The 18864-nt window shown below is 47.6% G+C and overlaps 2 protein-coding genes across 5 annotated transcripts in view; one reads left to right on the forward strand and one right to left on the reverse strand.

Annotated features, from left to right (window-relative positions):
• LOC139763286 (uncharacterized) overlaps window positions 1-18864 on the reverse strand; it is a 407190-nt gene that overhangs the window by 263251 nt on the left and 125075 nt on the right. The gene's annotated exons all lie outside the window — the stretch shown is intronic.
• Window positions 1-18864, forward strand: part of Pde6 (phosphodiesterase 6) — a 160033-nt gene that overhangs the window by 103211 nt on the left and 37958 nt on the right. For both annotated transcript variants that reach the window (XM_071689239.1, XM_071689238.1), the window contains exon 3: window positions 15923-17109. In XM_071689239.1, the coding sequence (XP_071545340.1) occupies window positions 16323-17109 (787 nt within the window). In that variant the 5' untranslated portion in view covers window positions 15923-16322. The remainder of the gene's footprint in view (window positions 1-15922; window positions 17110-18864) is intronic.

An 18864-nucleotide genomic window follows, 5' to 3' on the forward strand; every position in this document is an offset into this window, starting at 1 on the left:
TGGTGTACCCCTCGTCACCTCCTGCCAGGGGAGGTGTGCGGTGGGTCCCGCTGCTGTGGTACAAGACTCGGGCGGGCCCACCACAGCTATGGTAACCAAGATGGCCTCTGGGTGCTGGCGATGACGTGGTGAATGACGCCAGCTAAACTTTCCACGGGAGAGAATGACGTGAATGAAGCAAAGACACAGTTGGTTGAGTGAACACGGTGGGGAGTGAGGCCAGTCCACGAGCAGAGGGAGGAACGTGAACACTTGCCACCCCAGCGTCGAGGGTCAGGTGAGGCAGACCTGTCCTCCGGCAGCAGTAGCCACGGGGTCACCACGGGGTCACCACGGGGTCACATCTTCCCCCAGTGTCGTTACTGTTGGGGGAAAATCCCCTCCATCGACCACAGTAACACCCGGAATGATCAAGGCTTCTCATCTTTTCCCCACTTTCATCCTCTCTCCCCTACCTTCACCCTCCCTACCCTACCTTCACCCTCCCTACCCTACCTTCACCCTCCCTCCCCTACCTTCACCCTCCCTACCCTACCTTCACCTTCCCTACCCTACCTTCACCCTCCCTCCCCTACCTTCACCCTCCCTACCCTACCTTCACCCTCCCTCCCCTACCTTCACCCTCCCTACCCTACCTTCACCCTCCCTCCCCTACCTTCACCCTCCCTCCCCTACCTTCACCCTCCCTCCCTTACCTATAACAACTGCCAAACTCTACTGACTCTCCCAGGTGACATCCGAGACTCCCCCCTCGGGTTACAACCCCGCACTCTCCCCGACACACGGGTCTCTATCCCTCATCCCTCGCAGGGAGAAGCCTCCCTCCCACCCTACCCGTCCCATATCCGCCTCCGTCTAACAAGTAGCATCTCTTAAATGAACCAATACGAGCTTCTGCCTCTCACTAATTGGGCCTCCCAGCCAGGCTAGTGTGGGACGGCAGGGGAAGAAAGGAGATGGGAGGTGACGGTGGGGGGCTGTACGGAAAGGGAAAGGAAGGGGAACTAAGAGAGGAGAGTCTGAGAGGAAGAGAGAGGGAGAGGTGGAAGATAAGGGAATTAAGGTGGTCATAAGGTAATGGATGATGGAAGGTAATGGAAAGGAAGGGGAGAGGAGGGAATCTAAGGGAAGGGAAGGGGACAAGGGGCAAAGGAAGAGAAGAGGTGTGGAGAGAAGGAAGGGATGGGCATTGCTTAGTTATGAGGGAGAGGAGGATGAGGAAGGAACGGAAGTGAATGGAAAAGGTCAACGTTGGGTCGACACAATCAAGCCTTGACCCCCAGGTCATCGTAATGAGTGAGAGGTCATGACCTATTACCCAACAGCACACGTCATCACCAGGTCACAAACCTCATTACCATACGGGACAAGTCATCATCATCATCATCATCATCATCATCATGACCATCCACTCGTCATCAGGATCGGACATCACCACAAAAACATAGTGAACATGATCAGCACTACAGTGACCCGCTGGTTCCACCAGGAATATTGTCCAAATATCATTGGCGTCCAGTGTAATTCATCCGCATATATTTCGTCCCAATTACGTCTGTATTCTTTCTATTTGTCATGCAGAGGCGTCGTGGCAATACGATGTCAGGGCGTAATGAGAATTTATTTTCTCATTCTAATGATAAAACAAACAAGAAAAACAACACAGAAAGATTACAAATATGATCAGTTTAAATGTATTAATTCAGTAGTGTAATGTTTGCCTGGATTACTGACGGTACGATAATTACGGCTTTCAAAAACAATTACAACTGTCGTTACAAAATCTACCACTAATGGAATTATTTCATGAAATAATCATCAGTGAAGGTGATAATTTCACATTAATTTAGATAATCCAGGATCATATAAACAGCAAAACATGCTGATAATAATGATTCACAATTATATCAGACAATCACAAGAAAGAAACATGTGATCAAGACTGATGTGATTATGTGATGATAATAATAACACGATGATATTACAAGTGAAGACTGAAATATCAAAGACTGTACATCAATATCAAGATAATTCCCATAATACTTCTACAGTCGTGATTATCTTTTCCTGCATAATAACAATTCTTAATAATTCCCTTAATCCTAAAAGAGCAGTACTTATATTTCTGAAATAATTATTCACTCAATTTTCATTACCTTACTGTAGAAAATAATTCTCGTAGTCCTGCTATATAACGATGGTAGTTTAGAGGCAATAATTCACATAATCCAACCACAGATGATATAATCCAACATACAAACTAATAATCATATAACACCTCACACCCGCAAACCTCTGCTGGTATCTGTATGATAATCATACTGACCCAGCAACCTCTGCTGGTATCTGTATGATAATCATACTGACCCAGCAACCTCTGCTGGTACCTGTATGATAATCATACTGACCCAGCAACCTCTGCTGGTACCTGTATGATAATCATACTGACCCAGCAACCTCTGCTGGTATCTGTATGATAATCATACTGACCCAGCAACCTCTGCTGGTATCTGTATGATAATCATACTGACCCAGCAACCTCTGCTGGTACCTGTATGATAATCATACTGACCCAGCAACCTCTGCTGGTACCTGTATGATAATCATACTGACCCAGCAACCTCTGCTGGTACCTGTATGATAATCATACTGACCCAGCAACGGAGGATCATCATGAATGCACGCGTTTTCTTTTTTTATTCACCAGAAGCCGATAATGTAGAGAGGGTTGTCCCCTTAACTGGGTTTAATTGGTGGTGTGAGAAACATATTTACAAGAGTTATTCATAATTTAGGTGGGAAGGATGGTCGAGACTCCTCATTAAGACCATCCTAAACTCGCCTTCAGAACCGCAGGCCCCATTACCCACAGGGGAAGACCTCAATTAAGATGGCACTATTCACTGAATCGGGAGGCCCTCCTGAGTGGCACAGTGAACTGAGTGGCACGGTAATCTGATTACCACAGTGGTACGATGCTGGAAATGCCTCAGTTACCTGAGTGGCAAACAGATGCGAGTGCCACAATGTCACAGATAGTACCCAATGAGAACCACAGTGCCACATCCTGAGCGTCTCAGACAGTGACCTGACCACGACAGTGACCTGACCACCACGAAGACGTTGGCATCAGGTCAAGAGGGAAGAGACTTGACGAGGCCAAGACTAGCGAGGGGAGCGAAGCCTGGGGGTCGAGGGGAGGAGGCTGATCACAGGGGAGTGTGTGAGGCCCAGGGAAGAGGGGAGCTGTGCCAACCATCCACGAACGTAACAAACTCCACCATCAACAGTTACTGCCTCATGACCACTTGATAGAAACACCTCCCTCCCTCCCTCCTTCACCCCCTACCCCTCTCTCTCTCTCTCTCTCTCTCTCTCTCTCTCTCTCTCTCTCTCTCTCTCTCTCTCTCTCTCTCTCTCTCTCTCTCTCTCGCTTGAAGGAGCACTGACCATTCACACTCGGCTCCCTCCAGGAACAATGGTACACATTACAGGGTTACAACGCCCTGATCTCAGTATTATGGCCAAGAATCTCACTATGAGGAGAAAACCTGTGATTACAAGGGACATGAGGGAGGAAAGAGATGACTGAACTCAAGAATACGAAGGTATGAAAGGGATAGAAAACTACACACACACAATATTATATATATATATATATATATATATATATATATATATATATATATATATATATATATATATATATATATATAAACTGTGAGAAGTGACAACAGTTGGCGAAATAATACCTGTAGGACAGGGAGAAGGAAGGAGCATTAATGAGAAGGGATTAATACGGCTGGAGATGTGATGGCTCACCTCTAAGTCTGTACATACACACACATTGATAGGCAGACTGATGGATGGACTGGAAAGGAGCAAGTGGACTTCCCGATATAAATTCCTCCGCAGTATTGTGTTGATGCTTACGACAAAGGTATACAAATTTGGATCCACAAATCGTATTTCCTAACATGTTGAGTCATGAGTTACCGTAACGATAGACATGGTACCACACAGGTACGACGGTACACGTACGATATACGTTATCATGTGTCCAGGTAAATCACCACACACTCTCGGCCTCATCCCTCCTCCCTCACCGGCAGCGTGACCCTCCCTGGGCGGCTTAGCTCACCCACATCACCAATATACCAAACATTGATCCCTGGGGGTGGGTGACGCCGTCCCCCGCTGGTGAGAGAGGTCGGAGTGAATGACGGGGGTGGTAGATGAGTCGGGTAGCCAAGCGTCGCCCAAGCCCCGCAGTCAACACGCCATGGATGCCCGCCTTCCTGCAGGAGCAAAGTAAATATTGGCCAAGCTTTCCCCGGCCTCGCAACCCGCGGCAGACGAGGCCACCGCCATGAATATCGCTCGCCTGCGTCATGTTGACGTGGCTCTGGTGCGTCACGACGTGCTCCTCCACGACGTGTCTCGTGACCCGCTGGTGGTGTCCCCTCTGTGCGACCACACCGTCACTATACACTGCCTCAACTGGACGAGGTCAGGCTAACTAGGGGGCGCTACACACGTCATCTCCCGACCCTAGCATTGTACATGTCAGAGGTCGTCCAAGTTACCTCCTACACATGTCCTTCAGTCAACACATCTACATCATTCATCAATGACAGCAGCACAACTCATGAACCTCAGTGTTCACAGTTTTCGTTGCCACAATTCTCTAACAGAAGCCAAGAAAGGCTCTCTACACCTGTGTGGCACAACTCAGTCTTTCAATAATCTCTAAAACACTTCATAAACATTGCATCATACCTACTACAAGTCCTTAATGCTTTCGCACATCACAACAGTTCTTCATAACATCTACACAACGTAAGAACATCCCTTCAACACAACATCCCACCAACTCAACTCCAACACTACTTAAACATACATGAAACACTTCTCCTGATCAAATCTCAAACATATCACCAACACGCTTCCATTACTCCTGTTGTGTCAATGGAAATATATCACAGATTTCTCCACCATTGTTGCAAGACTGCAAGACACATCCTGATCCATTCACTATACCTCCAACACGGGTTATATGTTCTCCAACACTTGGAAATTCCAACAACAAACACATTTTGATCCTCCAATATTTCCGAAAATTTCAGCTTCAGTATTTCACCAACAATCTTCCAACATATCAGAAACACTGCGCCTTCTCACCTCGTACTGTTGAAGATTTCTCCAACACAACAACGCCTCTGTTCTCCAACACAACAACGCCTCTGTTCTCCATCATAACAACGCCTCTGTTCTCCAACACAACAACGCCTCTGTTCTCCAACACAACAACGCCTCTGTTCTCCAACACAACAACGCCTCTGTTCTCCAACACAACAACGCCTCTGTTCTCCAACATAACAGCGCCTCTGTTCTCCAACACAACAACGCCTCTGTTCTCCAACACAGCAACGCCTCTGTTCTCCAACACAACAACGCCTCTGTTCTCCAACACACAACAACGAATCTATCATTTCACTACCATTCAGTCCTCCAACACTTAACAATCCTCACTCCCCCCCCCCCCCCCACCAGCAAGGTCACGGGGTCATGTGGGACCTGAGTCAGCAAACCCACTCAATTCTAATCCAGCTCTTGCTCCCCTTGACATCACCCCCCTGCCCCCCCTTTTCCCCACTCCAATTCATAGAAGTGTATGTGTACTTCCACAGCCTTCATGCAGTATAACATCACTTTCACTTTTGTACCATTATCTTAATCATTATATGTATATATATATATATATATATATATATATATATATATATATATATATATATATATATATATATATACATATATATATATATATATATATATATATATATATATATATATATATATATATATATATATATATATATATATATTTTCTTTCTTTTTTTTTAAACTATTCGCCATTTCCCGCGTTAGCGAGGTAGCGTTAAGAACAGAGGACTGAGCCTTTTTTGGAATATCCTCACCTGGCCCCACTCTGTTCCTTCTTTTGGAAAAAAAAAAGAAAAAAAAAGAAAAAAAAAAAAAAAACAAGAGGGGAGGATTTCCAGCCCCCCGCTCCCTCCCCTTTTAGTCGCCTTCTACGACACGCAGGGAATACGTGGGAAGTATTCTTTCTCCCCTATCCCCAGGGATAATATATATATATATATATATATATATATATATATATATATATATATATATATATATATATATATATATATATATATATTCCTGTTTTCATTGTCATATTCTATATGACATTTTCTGAGCGAGACGTTTCTTCCACTTGAGAAAGATTAAATGTTACAGTGAAGGGCATCACTTGAGATCTCTCCGGGATATCAAAGTAAACTGCACATCAAAGCTTTCTCGAGTACTATCCTGTCACAGGTTCACCAGGAAGTACCTCCACCACACATAAGATAAAAATGATGACACAAAACTTGTGTCTTTCACTCGGCTAAGCCTGGGGATGTTGGGGGCAGAGACCCGGACTTGTGTCTCTCACAACTGTGTAATTACCGTGTCTGTCTGACTGTCTGGTGCTTTGTCTGTCTGTACGACGTGCGTCATTTTGTTATTTCTCTGTCGAGTTGTTTGTCTGTGTGTGAGTCTTCGTTTGTGTGTTTGTCTGTCTGCTGTTCTGGCTGTGTGTCTCCTGGCTCTCACACATACCTGGAGACTCATGGCGAAAGGGAAAAGGCCACACAGTGAAGGGTAAGGTTAATTTGACGGTCATGCACCGAAGGGTAAGGTCTATCAAAGACCTTATCACCCAGAAGCTCAGCTACTCGCTTGTAAGGTCACAGGGCGACAGGATAACGTCAATCTAGGCTGGCACCGTCAACGGTGATGACCTTTATATTCACAACTCTGATTTACTGTATCAAGATTATGTTTCAAGGTGAAGGCTGGTCTGGAGGAGGGCCCCAAGAGGAGCGCCCTCTAATCTTTCCCCGAGAATTAACGATGAAAAGAACTGGGAATCCTTGAAAACTAAATTACCTCGACGGACAGAAGAAAACTTTCCACATCAATTCCTCACGGAGTAATGGTGGAATCCACAGCCTGGGAGGGTTCAGGCCTAACCACGGTCCCACACTCAGGCGCTTCACCGGTGCACAAACACCATCATAGTAACCACGGGCACACCTCCCACACTCAGGCGCTTCACCGGTGCACACAAACACCATTATAGTGAGCTGTGAACAGACGCACGTCTCTACGCAATGTACCATCTCCCTCACTACAGTCACGTCTCAGTAATCCTCATGAAATGAAAAGAAGTCTATCCCCGTCCGCATCAGTTCACAGCGTTCCAAGGCTGTGGCGAGGCTATGTGGTGGTGAGGGAGACGGTCTGTGGTGGTGGTGGTGGTGGTGAGGGAGACGTCTGTGGTGGTGGTGGTGGTGAGGGAGACGTCTGTGGTGGTGGTGGTGGTGAGGGAGACGTCTGTGGTGGTGGTGGTGGTGGCTACACAATTGTTTCAGGAAGGTAGAGGCTCACCTCCACCCCCCCAACCATGCTGTACCCAGGCAACACAGTTAACCCCCTGAGGATCCTCCCCTCCACCCAAGGAGAGTGAGGGAGGAGCTGCTGGGGAGGTGCACGACCACAAGATCTCCCTCCTGCTGGTGATGCGCCTGCAACACCTGAGTGCACGATGTGAATTTCTCAACAGAAGCAAATGTAGTGACCTATGGTCGTTGGTGATGGGGGGGCTGTAGCCTCCATTCCCTCACCGTCACAACACAGTCGTCTTGCTGCTCGTGTCTTTCCCTTCATGTCCTTATCTGTCCAGGCATCCTGTATCAGCCAGCGTCCGTGGAGGGCTGGCAAGCACAGTCCGTGGCCAGCAGCGGGAGAGATGTTCTTAATGTCGAGGCTGGCCAGGGCTGGAGTGGCCAGCCCGATAATTGGCCAGACGACCCGGCTCCGTCCGCCTCTCTGACGGAAAGCAAGAAGTTGTCAACACTTTGTTTTCGTCTTGACGTAAAAACTGTCATTATCATTATCATCATCATGACTATTCTTATTATAAAAACTGTTGAGTGTGCATACATTCCAAGACTAACATAAACTTGTGTCATATATGGAAGCTATTTACCTGAGCAGCCTCACAAGTTGGGTACCTACACACGCACGAACGCTTCTTCGTTCGGAGGAACGTACGAACGCACGCACACTGGGAGGCAGCCCTTAACCCTCCCCCGGAACGGTCCAATAAACACACCTGCTGAGCCTTTCAACGGCAGGATAATGTTTACTCTATGAGGTAATATCCCTCCCCTATTCATTACGGACTTGATTAAGTCTGGAAGGTAATTATTCCTTTGACCAGGTTGTTGAGGCCCGGGCGCTACTGGAAAACACACGCCCGGGACTGAGGTACGTCCTCACAGGGCATACAGCACACGGGTCTACCTGGAACTGACATGGGTGATGGTTCCAGGCATCGCTCGAACACTTCCAGCAACCCGAGGGATGACCGATATTAATGTCTCGGTATGTTGACGATATCTCAGCACGCCCGCGTGCATCAAGACCTCCGAGATGTCTTCAAAGACATCTCGGAGGTGACGGAGGGAGCAACAGCCACCTGCCGGAGTATTGTCCACGGTACAGTGCGGAGGGGAGGTGCAACAGGTGAGGGGTCCGTTCTGATGGCGCCTGGTTGGTGGTGGTCGTCGTCTCAAAAAGCCTGGTGTACGCCTGCCTCATCCTGCCCACCCCAGCACGTCTCACTGATCAGAGTCATCTCCACCTCATGTATGAGGAAGACTTACGCCCCCCCCCCCCACCCCCTCCTCCCTTTATTCTCGTCTGAGACATGGGGTGAGGTGTGACACGTGTCCTGTACACAACCCACATATCACGGCGTTACGGTAACATCTGACGGAGACACGTCATTAAGGAGTCCCCCGCCTGCTTGTTACAGAGCAACACGTCAACAACGCTTACTAACAGCCCCACCGAACCCTCCATAACCTGACGTCAGATGTATATTTCTCTTTTCTTGAAAGGGAATCATAAAGTAGTTGATATAATAATATTTCTGGTTTGTTCAGTGTGTGTGTGTGTGTGTGTGAGGGGACGCGTTTACCAAAATGCTTGTGTGTGAACCACCTTCCTCTATGGGTTTATACACGTGAACTCACACACGTGTCATCCAGGAAACAGTGGTGGAGAGTTGCATGCCTCGATCACCACCACCACCTCCTCCTCCTGCTGACCCCTCCTCCGGCTCTGCATAAAACTATCAACACATAAAAGAGGAAAACCGATCAAATGCGAAGGATAATATGCGTGTATCTCCTCACCAGCAGAGCCACGTCACACACTGCCTGTGTTTGCATGATTCCAATATCCCATCCTCTTTCTGCCTCTCCTCGATGAGCGAGTCTTCTCTTGCATGTGGAAATATTCGTTTCTAAATATATTCGTCACTACATAAAGATTTGGCCGACTTTTCTGGTCTACGCTTCACAAAAGCGTCTTTTTCGATGTTTTTCGTTCTTTTTTTGGTTCTTTGTCCTGTTTTGTGGCGGCCCCGCTTTTGTTAAACTGACCTCTCGTCCACTCAGCCTAAAAATAGCTTCTCCCACTAATCTCTTCTTTTTTTTCTTTCTCTCTTAAGCTGTTGTCTCACTTGCACGCCAGAATAAAACCAGTATATACCGCGCAGAAAGTTTGTGTCCGTCTAACTGGCCTTTGACAAGCGACGAATTCGGGTTAATCCCGGTCATTTGAAAGTAATGAGGGGATTTATAAATGTAATCCCCTTGTGGTCCAGTCCTGGCCAGACACAGTGGGAGCAATATGGATTCCCTTTTGTTCTGTCCTCCAATTAACGACTCTCACTGTGTGACGTGACGTCTGGATCACAAGGGATATCATTTGGACGAGTCAGACATCATAGGAGACTCCCCAGGGAATACATATGTCCCTCTGGAGACTGGAATATCTCGCTCATAATGGCCACCTGAACCTCTCATCCCATCGATGGCGTGTCGTAACAAACCTCAGAACCTCAGACTCTTTAAAATACATGTCATAATGGAAACCTGAACCCTTGATCTGATAACAACATGAGCTGTAATGGTAACTTGAACCCCAGACCCGATAGAAACACGTCATACTAGAAACTTTGAGAGGCACAGACCGTCCTCCCCACAGAGCAACACAGACCGTCCTCCCCACAGAGCAACACAGACCGTCCTCCCCACAGAGCAACACAGACCGTCCTCCCCACAGAGCAACACAGACCGTCTCCCCACAGAGCAACACAGACCGTCTCCCCACAGAGCAACACAGACCGTCCTCCCCACAGAGCAACACAGACCGTCTCCCCACAGAGCAACACAGACCGTCCTCCCCACAGAGCAACACAGACCGTCCTCCCCACAGAGCAACACAGACCGTCCTCCCCACAGAGCAACACAGACCGTCCTCCCCACAAAGCAACACAGACCGTCCTCCCCACAGAGCAACACAGACCCGGGCGACATCTGGACGACCTGGATCTCCTGCCGATCAATGGTACTCTGGGTAAAACGTTCCGGGTTGAGGAACCTCCCGAGGAATTCCTCTTTAGCCGTCAACACTTGCTGAGCCAGACGTTCCTCCCACAAGCCGGAGCCCTGCCAGCCTGGGAGGGGAGGCAAGCAGGGGAGGGAGGAGAGACCGGATAAACCGGGTGGCAGACGAGGGGAATGGAAGGGAGTGATGGGAGGGGAGATAGGAAAGGAGACTGTAAGAGGAAAGGATATAGAATGGGAGGGAAAACAGTAGTGCTTTGGGATGGATATGGATAAGATGGAGGGGGAAGGAGGAGGAGGAGGAGGAGGAGGATGTGTAACAGGCAGGAGAAACATGTCAGGAGGTGAACCAAGATGATTCACAGGAATGGGGGTGTTGCGCATGGCTTTCCTAATTGAGGACATGACGTGTGTAATGCACGGCCCTCTTGCTGGTGAGGTGCCGGGTGTAGGATGGTGTGTGTGTGTGTGTGTGTGTGTGTGTGTGTGTGTGTGTGTGTGTGTGTGTGTGTGTGTTCTAATGAGGACACTGGGTGGAGGATAATGTTATGGGTGTTTCTGTTCTCAGGAAAGTATCGACCCTAGTGTGGACGCGAGTCTCCGTCGTCTGTGCCTCACTATGATGAAAAAGAATAAGCCACATACACAGATTCTGAGCTCGAATGATACTTCTACGTTCTGTCAATACTGTATCGCAACAAACTTCTAATTATCAATAACGTTGCATCACAACTTCACTCAGACCCACCCAGCTGTGTGGCATTCCATTGTCCTGATTCCAAACCATGTACATCCCAGTCTAATTAAGAACTAAACCTGCCACGCCCTAAGTAAACTCCTGTTATGCTTTTCTTCATCAAATTAACCTGTGGGTCGGTGAGGAGTCTTCGTGAGTATAACATTACTCGTAAAACGAATCACTTTCCCACTCTGTACCTGCCTGAGAACAAAGAACTGTGCTATGTGAAATTTTTCAATCAGGGCTGATAAATCAACTCTTTTGTACGAAATCAATTAAAATCAGTTACTCCCAGTACAACCCTCCGCTACTACAACCATCACATTATTGCTTTTGTAATCAGTCAAATGAAGCAACTCTCCAAGTGTCAGATTTCTGTTCATAACATTCATTCTTTAACATCAGCTTTCAGTGAAAACCAATTACTGTTCAAAATGAAATATTAGTGTGAAATTTCAATGTCAAATTTGTGCCAAAAGCAATCACTTTCTATCTAAATTTGTGTCAGACTCGATCGCTGTCGTATATAGAGTTTCTGTCAAAACCAATTACTTTTCAATATCAGATTTTTCTCTCAGCGTCAATAACTTTCTGTATCAAATTTCGAGAAAAACCAATTACTTTCCTGAACCAAACTTGTGCGTCACAACCAATTACACGAGAGCTTCAGCCCAGCCCATTCCATTAGCGGTGGTGGGAGGCAAGGCAACCTATTATTATCCCAAGGGCGAGACAATTTCTGAGTCTTGAGGGAAACACTCGCAGGGCAGGCAATGTGTGTGGCTCTGCTGGCCCCGGGCGGAGGGACGACCACACTGATTGGTTCTGCATTGTTGGATGGGGAGGAGACGACATGTTGGTGGTGTGGGGGAGGCAACAACTGGGGAGGAAATGACATGATGGTGATGTATGCGAGCAGTTGGGGTGACGACATGCAGGTGGGGAGGGAAGGGACCAGCAAAGGAAGTTAATTCCACAGCTTCGTTGAACGAGGGGTTACCAGGAATCATTACGGTCAGTCCTCGAGTGGCTGGTCCCCACACACGCACACGCACAAACTATGGGAAGCAGCAGCCAGGCGCTTGCTGAGGGTCCAGGCCTTAATGGCTTTGAGCTGAGGAAAATTTGCTGCCACACTTGGATTCCTTTGAGACGTCGCTTAATCATCTCTAGTTCATGATCTTCCGCGGCGTATAATGAAAGGTCAATACAATGGTGTATACGAGACGCATAAAATAAACATACCTCACCTTCTTTCACAATCAACTCTCCATTTTTTTTTTTTTTTTTGTCACTTCCAGTAAGAAAAATTGAAGGATTAACACAAAACCTTGTCGAGTGATCCCTGAACCCCGGGCAGCTGGAGGTCTCACTCACGAGAGGAAATAGTTATCACGAAGTAATCTAGTGTCAGGGTCATACACAAAGACTACCTTATCTACTGATAGAAGGAAAGGAGGTTCTTCTGGCTGGATGGGTAGCGTGTGTTGGGGCAGTCTGGGCAGGGAGTGTGCTAGAAGAGGAGGAGGAGAAGGGGAAGAGAGGAAAAAAGGGAGGAATGGGAAGTAATGACACATGGCTGAACTGAGAGTAAAGTGAGGGAGGAAGAGAACACGATGGATGGTTTCCAAGCTGCTGGCCCATACGCCCCTTGGTTGATGGTCCGTGTGATCTTGGCCAGCCTGGAGCACGAGGTGTTGGCCCGCGTGTGTGATGCATACAAACAAATCATTGAGGACACGAGGAGGAGGAGGAGGAGGAGGAGGAGGAGGAGGAGGAGGAGGAGGAGGAGGAGGAGGAGAAGGAGGAACGGACACTCGTTCACAGCGAACCTTCGTAAAACATCCACTCCTTACATCGACCAAACAGCGACCCTGATTGCGTTGAAACAGCAGTTAAAAAGATACAAGAAGTATAAGCTTTATATTGAGTGTGTGTGTGGGGGGGGGGGGGGGGGATGGGGGGGTTAAATTATGGTTGAAAATTTTGATACAAGTTCAATGTTCACAGCTCCAGTGATAACCGATCAACACATATCACTAACTTCAGTAATAATCAAAGTGGTTTAAACTTTTAGTCAATAATGGAAATTACTTTTATCATCAAACGTAAAAACAATTCAAAATTCATGCTAACTGGAAAGGATGAATATGCACATATCTGAAATAAAAATTTCTTTGAAAAGAATAATTGTCTTATGTCAGTTTTCATGGTAGAGTTCAAATATGTTGGGATCCTCCATCATAGGACACACTTGTAATTACTGTGAGTACTGACCACTCTGGCTCCCTGTGTTAGCCTAGCCTGTGTGTGTGTGTGTGTGTCATGACACGTGAGAGGCGTCATAAGAAAACCCGCGACACGAAATGAAGAATGGGGGAGCAAGAAGGCCCTCCTCAACCACCACCATCATCATCCCCTCCTCTCTGACCACGACCACCAACAGTTTCTCCATCACACCATTTTCTCCAGCACAGCACCAACATTGAGTCCCCCAACCATCAGTAGCACCAACAGTGAGTCCCCTCACCATCAGTAGCACCAACAGTGAGTCCCCTCACCATCAGTAGCACCAACACTAAGTCCCCTCACCATCAGCAGCACCAACACTGAGTCCCCTCACCATCAGCAGCACCAACACTAAGTCCCCTCACCATCAGTAGCACCAACACTAAGTCCCCTCACCATCAGCAGCACCAACACTGAGTCCCCTCACCATCAGTAGCACCAACACTAAGTCCCCTCACCATCAGTAGCACCAACACTAAGTCCCCTCACCATCAGTAGCACCAACACTAAGTCCCCTCACCATCAGTAGCACCAACACTAAGTCCCCTCACCATCAGCAGCACCAACACTGAGTCCCCTCACCATCAGCAGCACCAACACTAAGTCCCCTCACCATCAGCAGCACCAACACTGAGTCCCCTCACCATCAGCAGCACCAACACTAAGTCCCCTCACCATCAGTAGCACACTAAGTCCCCCTCACCATCAGCAGCACCAACACTGAGTTCCCTCACCATCAGCTGCAACCAACAACTAAGTCCCCTCACCATAGTAGCACCCATCATGAGTTCCCTCTACATCAGTCGCACCACACTAAGTCCCACTCACCATCAGTAGCACCAAAACTAGTCACCTCACCTCAGTAGCACTAACAATAAGTCCCTCACCATCTTGTAGCACAACACTAAGTCCCCTCTCACCATCTGCAGCACAACACTGAGTCACCTCACCATCAGCAGACACCAAATCACTAAGTCCCCTCACACATCAGCTGACACCAACACTGAAGTCCCCTTCACCATCTAGCAGCACCAACACTAAGTCCCCTCACCATCAGTAGCACCAACAGTGAGTCCCCTCACCATCAGTAGCACCAATAGTGAGTCCCCTCACCTAGCAGCTGCCCAACTAACGTACGTCTCCTTCGTATCCCGCCCCAGCAGCACACCTGCCGGCTCCTTCCGGGATACATCATATTTGCTCGGGACCCACACAAAACCCTACGTCGTCTAGGGTATTACCTGAGGTAAGATATTCCGGAGGGGTACGGCACGAGAGAGAGAGAGAGAGAGAGAGAGATGGGAGATGAGAGAAGAGAGAGAGAGAGAGAGAGAGAGAGAGAGAGAGAGAGAGACCCCCTGTGTGCACGGCCCAGCAGGCCGGGTCCATTAGTAGCAAGGACATAAACCATTCACGATGGCCACTTGTGGCGCCTTTCATCGTCCTACTTCACACGAAGAGCGTGTGGGATATATTTATACTATATATATATATATATATATTAATATATATATATATATATTTCTTTTCTTTTAGACTATTCGCCATTACCCGCATTAGCGAGGTAGCGGTTTTTGAATTTTTCCGATGGTTCAGTTATCTAGTTTCTCTTCACCAAGCTCGATCCCCGAGTCCTCAACTACGTAGCGGAACACAAATGCTTCCTGGCGTCCCTCCTGACACCCTGTGTGTGTGTGTTGTGTGTGTTATGCTTCTCATTCCTCGTGTTCGAGCCTATAGCTTGATTTACATTCAACGTAAATAGAATATCAGAACATGATTCACTTTGTCTACATAATCACCACCCAGGACAACAATAAACACAGCATCAACAGGAGAATTCGGCTCACCAGACAACAAGTACAGACCACAACTATACATATGAACATGACGCATCTCTAACCCACCAACAAGCAAGAAAATAGCTGCACTCATGTTTACGGCAATGCTCAATTGACTGTCATGATGTCCACATTATCAAGTTTGATGTTTACATCCTACCAATACTCGGCAAGTTGCTGCGTCACATGATTACTGTGTGGCCACTGGAAACTCAAGGGTGGGCCGATTTGATAACTCTTTCCCTGCAACTCGAAACTTTGGACCGTCTCATCATAAAAAACAGGTTTTCCATTTCCTCCAAAACTCGTAAATATTTTTCCTTGTCAATTCTTTTTCCCTTTCATTAACCGATCTATATTTCTGTTAAGGCCCGGCCTTGATGTGGCTCTTGTCTGTGTCAAAGTTTTCTACCCACCTCATAAAGTTTAAATCACAATTCTATCCTGTAAACTTTTTCATGTCATATTCTTCTACATCATAATGTGAAATTTTCATGTTTCCTTTCTTTTTTCAGGCTGACCAGCGGCACTGATGCAAAGCTGTGATACTGAAGGTGACAAGAGTGAGTGGCGGCAACAGACGAATTCACATCCATAAACAAGCACAAGAAACATGACCACAAAGATATATAACAAGGAACCTAAGTTGAGCAACGCATAAACCTCAGTGAAAAAAAGTGCAAGGGGGTAAGGAACGTGGGAGGTAAAGTAAGACGGTTTTACGGTGAAGACAGTTTCACAGCGTGGGTTGTGGAGGCTGGGGGGAAAAGATCCCCTCCTGATGTAGCTTCTATGCTGGCTGGAGTCGCCGGGAGGGCGGGAGAGACGCAGTAGCAGTCGTAGCAGCGGCGGAGGCGGCGCGGATGAGGTGTGGGGCATGTCTTCACGGCAGCAGGACGACGTCCTTCCCACGGTATGGAGGGCCAGGGTGAGGCGGATGTCGACCACCACACCTCTCAACTCCCTCACCCTCACCTACTGAGGAGCTCCGACACCAACTCAAGGGCGTCTGAGGTCTCCTGGGCCTCGGTCACGCAAAACGGCCGCGCCTACGTCCACCACCCGACCCAGCCGCCCCCGAGCCTCGCGATGGACGCCGTCGAGATGGGACTGGATCCAGAGAGCCTCACAGAGGACGGTGAGACGACGGCTAGCTCGGCCACCACCGTCGTGTGCGACTCGCGCTTCTTCTGCGCCACGCCAGACAACGCCGACACCACCCAGCTCGACTCCCTCGACCAGGACTCGGGCCCTGAGAACCCTGACGACGAGTTCGATGCCCTACCCATCACCCCGTGTCCCGATGATGACATGAGCCCCCCGGCTGAACCCTCGCCCACCGGGCCCTCGCCCACTGAGCCTTTCTCGACTGGGCCCTTGCCGACCGAGCCCTCGCCGAATGACCCATCCTCGACCGGGCCCTCACTAACCAAGTCTTCCTTGACCGGGTCCTCACCGACCAAGCCTTCCCAGAATGGACCCTCCCCGACAGGACCCTCACCGACCTCTCCCAATCAGACGACCACGAAGAACAACAACACTCGCCCACCTCAGCGGAACTCCCCGACCGAGTCACCACCGTCAGCCACCCCACACACTGACCTGAGACGGGAGAGCTTCGGGTCACCGGCCAGACTGGTGACCTCACCCCAGCCTGACGGCGAGGCAGAAGTCTCCCTGCCCATCTGTTCCATAAACACAGGTCAGAGCCTTACGTCACGTTACCGTCTATATTTCATGCTGGGTTTCTGAACCATAAGTAAATGCTCCAGGAACATCATCACTCTAGCATCGTCTACACCAACACATAACTAAAGTCACCTGTACCAGCACACTTCTACCAGTCATTAAATGAAACATTTTTAGAAATGTTCCTCAGGTCTCTGAAGTATCACTAGTCTCAGTTTTATCAAGTATAACCAAGATGAAGCATAACCACAACAAACAAACCTAAATATGAAGGGAGTAAAATGATGCTCTATCAACACCCAGTTAGCTAACCGCAGACAAGGGGAGGACGACTGGTTATCCTCGAAGCTGCAGTGACCAAACACGTCCCCTTCCATCCCATGTCTGTCTTCAGGACAATACCTCTTCTTGTCTGTTGACAGCAACTCCCTCTCCCTCCAACACTGTCCCTGGCGCTACCATACATCACCACACTTCCAAATAATATCACTTCCTACGACAATATCGGCGGATCCCACAGCCTCGGCCGACCACATCTCAACCTTCTTCAGTCCTTTTAAGTCACGGTCGTATTTCGCCCGTCATAACGAGTAAAGTTCCGGTTCCGGCTCCTTCTCCCTCTATATACGACCTGGCGCATCTTGACTCCCCTTCCCTGCCGGTACCCACAAGCTCTGTACACACACACATAAGAGGGAACAAGTGTCCCTTATAACAGAAGATCCTATCATTCAATTTTTGTCTTTTGTATTCTGTTATTATCACGGCCGTATTTCTAGCTATTATTTTCATTATCAAGTAACATTCCTAATAATAATAATAATAATGTCGTGCCATCTAAAGGTAAGAATAACGAGCAGTTTACCCTCGAACTAATACAGAAAACGTTGCACCAATTTTATGATAGAAAACGGCAAAGCAGGGGTAACACCTTGTTTACAGTGACCGTTGCAGCAACCGGCCAAGTATTTGTTGGATCCACACTCACAGACAGCCACAGTTATTGGTACAGTCACACATTCACCACAGCGGTTCCACGTCTGGTTATAACCGAGCCACATACGACAGGGAAAACTCCTACACACACAATATTCACCTGGGTGTCTGGACGGCTCCCAGACCTCCCTTGCTCCACCACACGTCCACGTTACTTGATCACTGGTGATAACAGACGTCGACTGTGGATGACACTACATCAACCATGTTATCTTACCATTCAAGAACCAGAGTTATAATATAACCCTCTGGTTGTACTACATAACCATCCTCCTCCTCCTCCCATCCAAGCATAACTCGTTAATTCGGTGCCTCATCCTAAGTAATTTCAATTAATAAATCATTTGATCATTTACGTAATATGCATTACTTACTCTGCCATTAATAACATGATAATACTCATATAATAAACTGATGGATGATATTAAGGGGCCAAAAACATTATCACAACCAGGAATTCCGCTCATATCAGACAAGGTATTTCCACGGAAATTTCCATTCCACGGAAATTAATTTCCCGCTTGTAACTTCCCATGAAAGAACTCGAGGAAAATTTCATTAAAATAATATGCTCCACTGTACCTAATACATACGGTATTTGTATATACTTGGCAATAATTAAAATACCAGGGCAGCGTTTTTATCATATATATATATATATATAATTAGTTACCATAAGTATTATGCTGCATCAGGTATGACTGTTAAACTGATGTGTTAGTCAAGACACACACGCACACACATTCGTAAACACATCACCCAAATTTGACTT

Source organism: Panulirus ornatus, chromosome 46, assembly GCF_036320965.1.
Source record: "Panulirus ornatus isolate Po-2019 chromosome 46, ASM3632096v1, whole genome shotgun sequence".
In the NCBI taxonomy this organism is placed as follows: domain Eukaryota; kingdom Metazoa; phylum Arthropoda; class Malacostraca; order Decapoda; family Palinuridae; genus Panulirus; species Panulirus ornatus.